The sequence below is a fragment of the Triticum dicoccoides genome, chromosome 4A (genome assembly GCF_002162155.2).
Source record: "Triticum dicoccoides isolate Atlit2015 ecotype Zavitan chromosome 4A, WEW_v2.0, whole genome shotgun sequence".
Classification (NCBI taxonomy): Eukaryota; Viridiplantae; Streptophyta; class Magnoliopsida; order Poales; family Poaceae; genus Triticum; species Triticum dicoccoides.
In genome coordinates this window covers 750589145-750597198 of record NC_041386.1, presented here as the reverse complement: position 1 = coordinate 750597198, position 8054 = coordinate 750589145, and the positions used below count along the sequence as shown (strand labels likewise).

Here is an 8054-nt window from a genome sequence, read left to right as displayed (position 1 = left end):
CGGGAGTTGGTTCTAGCGTGTTGGTAGCAACCTAGCCCCCTTCTCGATTTTTCGAGAGATGTCTCTAGTTCGAATGTCCGATCTTTCAACGTTGTATTTTTTTTTCAGAATACGAAAGTGCAAAACGCGAAACTAAAAAGATTCAGAAGTCGAACTCAAGACGTCACAGACCGCGCGGAGACAAACTTCCACTGAGCTGATAGACACGACACAGACCGCGTGGATACAAAAGCAAGATAGACACGACACATACCGCGCGGATACAAAAGCAAGATAGACACGACACAGACCGCGCAGATACAAAAGCAAGATAGACACGACAGCAGTGGTGACACCTCTGAGCTGGCACATTTACGAGCCACGCGCCCCACCGATGCCGAAAAGGACCACACACGCGTTTTCTCCCCCCGGTCGTGTTCTCGGCCAGATACAGACCGAAAAAACACAATGTCATACCAACCATATAACATAGCACAAAAATTAGGTCATGTAGAGTATATCTTTTTGAAAAGCAATTTGTGGTAGGAAACACTAGAAAATTTCTTGGCATTAAATGAAAGATTAGGATAAAGATGAAGGGAGGCCTTGGTCATGAAGGAAGGAAGGAGGGGAGGGGGTGAGGGGTATTTTGGTCTTTTAGACGGAGCAGAGGAAAAAGAATAAACTACACGGGCTCTCCTTCCTTCCTGGCTCCGTCTCCTCCATCTCCACCTCCGACTCCACCCCGATCCATCCAAACCCTAGCGATCTCCGGCTCGTCGGCCGCCCGATCCCGCCGCCGGTCGGCCCCATGACCGCCGCCTCCACGGGCGGCGGCGACGGCGGAGGAGGCGGCGGGGGCGCGTCGTCCCCGGCGGCGCCGCGGGCCATGAAGCGGGAGCTGGCCTTCGCGCTGCAGTCCCTGTCGGAGATCACGGCGTCCCCCGGCCGCACCCGCTCCGGCCGCTCCCTCCTCGCCTCCCCCTCCCTCCCCTCCTCGCCGTCCAAGCGGAGGAAGGCCGCCGCCAGATCCGACCCCCCGCCCACCCCGCCCCCGGATCTGGTCTCCCCGCCCACCCCGCCCCTCGACGCCGAGGCGCCCAAGCCCGCCCCCCACCACGCCGCCCCCCTCGATGCTGCCCTCCTGCCGCCCCAGGTAGCTTCGGCCTTGGATGCGGAGGTGCTGCCGCTTTTCGCTGCCACTCACCACGCCGCCGATGGGTTACCCTTGGACGCCCTCGTAGCCAGCCAAGATGCTGCCCCGGCGCCGCGCGAGGCAGCCACCCAAGATGCTCCCCTGGATGCAGAGCTGCTGCCCAAGGTCAGCCACAACGCTGCCGAGATGCTGCCCGAGGTCAGCCACAACGCTGCCGAGGTGCTGCCCGAAGTCAGCCACGACGCTGCCGAGATGCCGCCCTTGGCTGCTGAGGTGCTGCCCGAGGTCAGCCACAATGCTACCGAGGCGCCGCCCTTGGCTGCCGAGATGCTGCCCGAGGTCAGCCACAACGCTCCCGAGGCGCCGCCCTTGGCTGCCGAGATGCTGCCCGAGGTCAGCCACAACGCTCCCGAGGCGCCGTCCTTGGCTGCCGAGATGCTGCCCGAGGTCAGCCACAACGCTCCCGAGGCGCCGTCCTTGGCTGCCAAGGCGCATGCGGTGGCCAACCAAGATGCTGCCGCCGAGGCGTCACCAAAGGCCAGCCACTCTGACGACGTCGTCATGGTGGACGCTGAGGCGCAGCTCAATGCTCAAGGCGACGCAGACCTCATGGGCCCCTGCGCATTCCCGGCGCCAATGGAGAAGAAGAAGGAAGAGGAGGGGGATGGATCCAATGCTGCCGTCCCCCCACAGCACCAAATAGATGAACTCCCTGCTCCTGTAACAGAGGCTGAATCTGCCGGCAAGGCGGCAACACAGGACGCAAGAGTCGAGCCCAGCACTGCTGCTGCGCATGCAATGCCGGACGCTGAAGAGGGCGCTAGCATGGAATTGGATGCACCTTCGGTTTTGCTCGAGTCCACTGCTGGATCAAATGAACCCAGTGTGCTGGACAATGCGTTGGCTGATCCTCCTGTGGCTGCCGAGGGTGCCACCATACCTGCTTCCACTGCCATGGACGCTGAGGATGCCGCCACACCAGATTCCACTGCCAAGATCATCAAGCCTAAAAGACGCTTCACACGGTCTCTGCTTGGACTGGACAGAGAGACCGCAGCCAGTGAAATTATAGGAGATGCCTCGCTTGATTTTTCTGCAACACCAGGTAGGAGGTTCACAAGGTCACTGCTCAAGCCAAAGGTTGAGGCGCCTCCTGCCAGCATTCCGGTTGTGCCTGAAGAGCCCGTTGACAGCACACCAGAGACCCCTCCGTCGGTGACCAAGATGGAGATGAAGATGTCCAAGAAAGTTGCCTGCCTCTCAAAGCACCCAGGCAACACCAGAGATTTGCTCAGCACAGGACTACTCGAGGGAATGCCGGTCATGTACATCATCCCTAATAGCAAGGTATGAGACAATCAGTCATAAGTTTTATCAGCAGTTACTTGTCTGTCAGCACCGCTTTACTCCATTTGAGGATTGCACGAGCCTATCACCGCACCAGTATTTTATTTAAGCTTCATGATATATTATAGGTTAGCCGAGTAGTCAGTATTCAGGAAGTTTTTCTGTTCAGTCCATACATACATGTGTTTGCTTTTGCCGTGTTAAGTCGTTTGCTAGACCTTGACAGTAGTGAGTCCATCTGTGACAGAATGGCAGTAGCTTTGATGATACTTTCTGTTATTTGAGAACTTCCAGGTACTAGTTACAATCAAATGTGTGATAACTTGTTGGAGAGCAACAGTCTCATCTTATTTGCCTCAGTTTTCAATGCAACACTTGTAGCTATGCCATGTTATATTATGATGAGTAGCAATGAACCCCATATCTTGCTGCTCAAGATGCCTCGTGTAATATATAAATATTATCCTTCTTTTTTAGAGCATGAAATTTTGAATGCAGTGCAATTAATATGAATGTTGTTTGCAAGTTGCAGAAGCCTGTGCTGAAAGGTGTGATTGCAGGTTGCAATATACGTTGCTTTTGTGCTAAGTGTGATGGCTCCAAGGTTAGTATTCCTTCCCTTCAAAAAGGAAAAATAGGTTAGTGCTAACTACTGTATCTGTAAGCCGTTGCAGGACACAAAAATGTTTACGTAATGTTGCTCTCCTTCTGAATTTTACAGGCTATTACTACATATTTCTTCGAATTACATGCTGGAAGCAGCAAAAAACACCCTGCAGAGTACATCTACTTAGCAAATGGTAATAGCTTGCGGGATGTGCTGCGTGCCTGTGAAAGTTCTCCTTTGGATTCTCTAGATAAAACAATCCAGTCCTGCATTGATCCCATGCTTACAAGGACCCGCACGAATTGTCTGAACTGCAACGGTGAGACTTTCATGCTTATGTAATTCAGGGAGCTGTAGTAGTTTCCTTTGGTGCTTTTGCTTATGTCTCCTAATGTCGCAGGTCAGCTACCTTCACAAACTGAAGAACAGTTTCTGTGTGATCACTGTTGCCCAGAGTCAAACCAACCTCAAGATCCCACTTCCCCGTTGGCATGCAGCAAGAGCAGTTCCAGGTGTGCAATTTAATAAGCATAATAATGTGCTAGATGTGCTCTTATGTCTAATTAACTAGAGACCAAGAGCTATTATTTACACTGTTCTATCATAAGGAAATAAACTGTAATGGATGCATAATTTGTTCAGGAGCTATTACTTTACACCCTGCTGTTGTTATAAGAAAATAAGTTGTCTGTATCGCTATCTGACAATACTGTTGACTTCTAGTTTTGAACTTATGTTTTATTTAGAAATTGACATTCCTTTCCATGTTCTGTTTTGGGGTGCCATAGTCTGACTCCAAGTTCCAAGGAATCTTTGTTGAAGAGGATGTCGGCAAGCAAAGGCGCGAGTACTGGAAAAGTAACAACAAAGTCGGTACTTCTAGTTCTGTTAGTTATCCCTTTTAGTTTCTCACTATTGAGCACTTCACTCATTGGTCCCTGCTTGACAAATTTTCAGGGATACGGGGCTACACAAACTGGTATTCAAGGTTTTGCTTGACGGTACTGAAGTAACCTACTTTGTTGATGGGAAGGTTTGGAGCAAGATCTATTATTTCCTTATTTTCTTTAATCACTCCCTGTGTTCTTTTGTTGATAATTTGCACTTGCACTGTGTAGAAAATAATCGATGGATACATCAAGGATCAAAGAATCTACTGTAATCATTGCAACAAAGTGGTGCGTCCCCTTTCTCGTCAAAGCTATTTTTTTACTGCGTATCCATTTTTTTCCCTGTGAATTGACCTTTTATGAGGAAAAATATCCAGGTCAGCCCCTCAGCGTTCGAAGCTCATGCTGGTGAGGGATCAAGACGCAAACCGTAAGTCGGCTGCATCCTCTTTTTAGCTTATACCAACCTGCACTTGCCTGCTTGCTCTTATATATCATATTGCTATCAGGTATGACAACATCTATACGTCAAATGGGGTATCCCTGCATGAGCTGTCGATGAGTATATCAAAAGACATGCAATTGTCGGAACGTGAAACTGATGATCTGTGCAGAGAATGTGGTCTAGGAGGGGATATTTTCCCTTGTAAAATGTGTCCAAGGTCATTTCACCCAGGTAGAGCCTTCCATCTTCCTAAAACTAACGGTCAATAATGCGCCAAGAGTGGTATTTTTCAGTTATTCTCTCGTATATGATCATCTCAACCAATCTAATATGGATCTGCTTACTTACAATCTGTAGCTTGCGTTGGGCTGCCTGGAGTTCCCTCGTCGGAGTGGTTTTGTGATAACTGCACCATCCTCGTTCAGAAAGAAAAGGCTTTAGCAGCAAATAAGAATGCCAAGGCTGCCGGGAGGCAGGCCGGAGTCGATTCTATTGAGCAGATTTTGAAGAGGGCTATTAGAATCGTCCCAATCTGTGATGACCTTGGAGGATGCGCCTTATGCAAGTGAGTACTATTTGTCCTAAAATGTTGCTAGCTATGCTGTCACTTTCTTTCTTTCCTTATTTTTTGACTACTTTGTATTCTTGTAATAATCTTTCTGGCAAATCTTCTTGGTGCAGGAAAAAGGATTTTAACAATTCAGTATTTGATGAGCGCACTGTGATACTCTGTGATCAAGTACGCCTTCTGCATTTCTAGAAATTGCATTTTTATTGTTACTGCTTAAATTCAACTTATGATCCTGATATTAAGACGCATTTTTCTTCCATCTTTTTTCTGTGCTGTTCAGTGCGAGAAAGAATACCATGTAGGATGTTTGAGGAGTGAATGGCAGGTCGACCTGAAGGTTAGCACTTAAAAACTTCATCTCCACATTTAAGTTTTTATGTGCATGATATATTCACATGAAACGAACATCTTTGGTAGAAGATAACACAGTTAGCTTGTTTATGCTCTGCAGGAATTACCAGAAGGGGAGTGGTTCTGTTGTGATAGTTGCTCTGAGATACGCTCCTCTTTGGACAAGATGATTTCTGAAGGAGCTCAGCCTTTGTCGGAGTCAGATCTTGATATCATAAGGAAGAAGCACGAGTCCAAAGGCTTAATCATGGACACCGATACAGAGATCAGATGGCAATTGGTTGCTGGTAGAAGTGCCACTGAAGATGGCAACTCATTGCTTTCTTCTGCTGTCCCAGTTATTCATGTATGCGCTGCATTTTTTTTAATCTTGTATGCTGCATTTTGTTGCGCCTCTTACCTCACTATTTTATACTGACTGGTTCACTTGTCTGGTTGTTTTCTCCTTGCAGCAATCTTTTGATCCAATCATTGAAGCCCATACTGGTAGGGATCTAATTCCTGAGATGGTCCACGGGTAAGAGAAGATAACCGTTTCCCAATATTTTGTTCAATGCCTAGAGTAGAACCGTGTTAAATGGGATTTCTCTTTTCTTCCAGGAGGAGACCTAAAGAAGGAATGCCAGGCCAAGATTACAGTGGAATGTACTGTGCGGTCTTAACTGTAGGGTAAGAATTCTTTACCATTTGATTTGAAGCCATACTTTTGCATCCAGTGTTACTGAATTCTGCTTGCCTATCGCAGTTCTACTGTCGTGTCGGCAGCACTCTTGCGTGTCATGGGAGGTGACGTGGCCGAACTGCCACTGGTTGCTACAAGTATGGATCTTCAAGGACTGGTGAGTTTACAGTTGCTGCTTAGCATTATATCATCCATGCAGTTAAAAAAAAATGCAGTTCTAAAGAGTTAACCTGTGTGTTCTATTCACATCTAGGTATGTTTTATTGATTCCATATCGTTTTTATTTTCTAATGGTTTTTTTGTGCTGATAAAAACAGGGCTACTTCCAAGTGTTGTTCTCATGCATCGAAAGGCTGCTAGTTTCGCTCAAGGTGAAGCACTTCATGCTTCCGGCCGCCCATGAAGCTGAAGCCATCTGGATGAAGAAGTTTGGCTTCTCTAAAATCCCTCAGGATCAGGTTTGTTGCTGTTTGTTTTGCTGTCTACTATTTTGTTGTGTTGAGATGATGGAGAGAGTAAATCTAATCGAACTGACTGGTTGTGCAGATGGAAGCTTATCTTAACGGGGGACACCTCACCGTATTCCATGGAACCTTGAACCTGTACAAGGCCGTTCCATTGCCTGAATCTTAGCATGGATGCCGAAGCCGCCCTTTGCGTAATGGAGATATGCTCATCAGACATGTTTGTCATTTGAGGCTCTGCTGGTAACTGTACATAATAAGATGATGAAGCATGGCGAAAAGGTGATGATATAATTACTTCAAATCTAAAAGAAGGGGAGCATACAAGAAAGATAGCAGAAACAACCGGAAATGTTTGATGATAGATGTGGAGAAGCTGGAACAGGGGAGGCAGTTGTTCTCTTCCGGATTTTGTTTTCCGTTTTGTACTTTTAGTAGGGCGTTCAGCTGAGCCGCCATGTCGAGGAGCAAGCGCTGTCGTTTTTCGATGTACATGCCTGGCCGTCTCAGGAACTGCGGAATGGAATTTTGTGGCGATAGGTGTGATGTTATCTTGTTGGGTTGCGGTGGTTGAAATTTTGATCTCTTCATTGGTGGGGTGGCGCGTTTGTAAGAGAGAGTCTGGTTGTCGAATTTTGATGAGAAATGAGGAGAGATTTGGGGGTTGGTTGTTTGGTTGTACCTTACCTGATGGATTATCACCTTGAGAATTTTACCTTTTGACTCATGTGATGGCTTTAGCTTGCTTGTTGTGCATTACATGTGTGTTTTGCTTTGCTTCACATCCTATAGAAACAATTTCAAAATGAATGCAGGCCATATTTTGATTTTTGAAAAATGCATGACTTTAACCAACAGTTTGCCTTATTAGGTAGCAAAAACTGTGGTATGAAATTTATGTTGTAAGATTCGTATTTTAAATTGTTAGTTGTTTGAGATTGTTGAGAGAACATCATAACTTATTGATTAGGAATTATCTCACATTCAGTCTGCAGGTGGGGGTTGGCATAAGGGACTGCCTCAGCCCATCCCACTTAATGACCTTAGTGGTCACCCGAGTAATGGGCTATCCAGTTACCAGGCACCGGCCCACGAATGCGCATGCAGAAAAAATTGTATTATTGTGTGAAAAACATCTAAAAAAGCCTAAATAAAAATTGTATTATTGTGTGAAAAACATCTAAAAAAGCCTAAATGATTGTTAGTGCAGCTGCACTATTTGGTTGCAGCGAATCACCCATCCAAGCCGTCCGATCCCAGTATTCTTAATGTGATTGCATTGCTACTAGTCCCCTGCGTTTCAAAAGACGAAAAGCACATGGTCGGCTGGTCGCCTTGCGTCACATTCCGCTCTGCATTTATTTGGGGCTTCAAAATTTTCTAAAATCCGCAACTTTTCACTCGAGTATCAAATTTCAAATCAGTTTTCATAATTGTGTTTGTCGCGATGAGTTCTTCAAAACTAGATCTCATATGGGTACGTTTTGATAAAAACTTGTTTTAAAGCAACTTTGGATGCCGTGGAGGCAACTTTAGTACTATAAAAAGCAACTTCTTATTAC

At 46.7% G+C, this 8054-nt stretch overlaps 1 protein-coding gene across 2 annotated transcripts; it reads left to right on the top strand.

Moving 5' to 3' along the window:
• The first annotated feature begins 690 nt into the window (after positions 1-690).
• Positions 691-7219, top strand: LOC119288453. 2 transcript variants are annotated; one of them, XM_037568071.1, is made up of 19 exons: positions 691-1528; positions 1583-2482; positions 3015-3086; positions 3204-3408; positions 3490-3601; positions 3878-3958; positions 4047-4122; positions 4208-4267; positions 4357-4409; positions 4489-4655; positions 4782-4989; positions 5106-5163; positions 5276-5332; positions 5447-5692; positions 5799-5863; positions 5947-6015; positions 6092-6185; positions 6346-6486; positions 6575-7219. In XM_037568071.1, exons 1-19 carry the CDS (start codon positions 791-793, stop codon positions 6659-6661), a joined length of 3489 nt encoding a protein of 1162 aa, XP_037423968.1. In that variant the 5' UTR covers positions 691-790; the 3' UTR covers positions 6662-7219. The 2 variants fall into 2 exon arrangements, with proteins under 2 accessions (XP_037423968.1, XP_037423967.1); XM_037568070.1 differs by having other exon boundaries at positions 739-2482.
• The last annotated feature ends 835 nt before the right edge of the window (positions 7220-8054 follow it).

Excerpts from the sequence above, each read along its gene's own strand:
- LOC119288453 (XM_037568070.1), top strand. The coding sequence starts at position 791 with ATGACCGCCGCCTCCACGGGCGGCGGCGACGGCGGAGGAGGCGGCGGG. Across the intron at positions 4,410-4,488 it reads GAGGGATCAAGACGCAAACC|GTATGACAACATCTATACGT; the intron begins GTAAGTCGGCTG and ends TATTGCTATCAG. Across the intron at positions 6,016-6,091 it reads TGTGCGGTCTTAACTGTAGG|TTCTACTGTCGTGTCGGCAG; the intron begins GTAAGAATTCTT and ends TGCCTATCGCAG.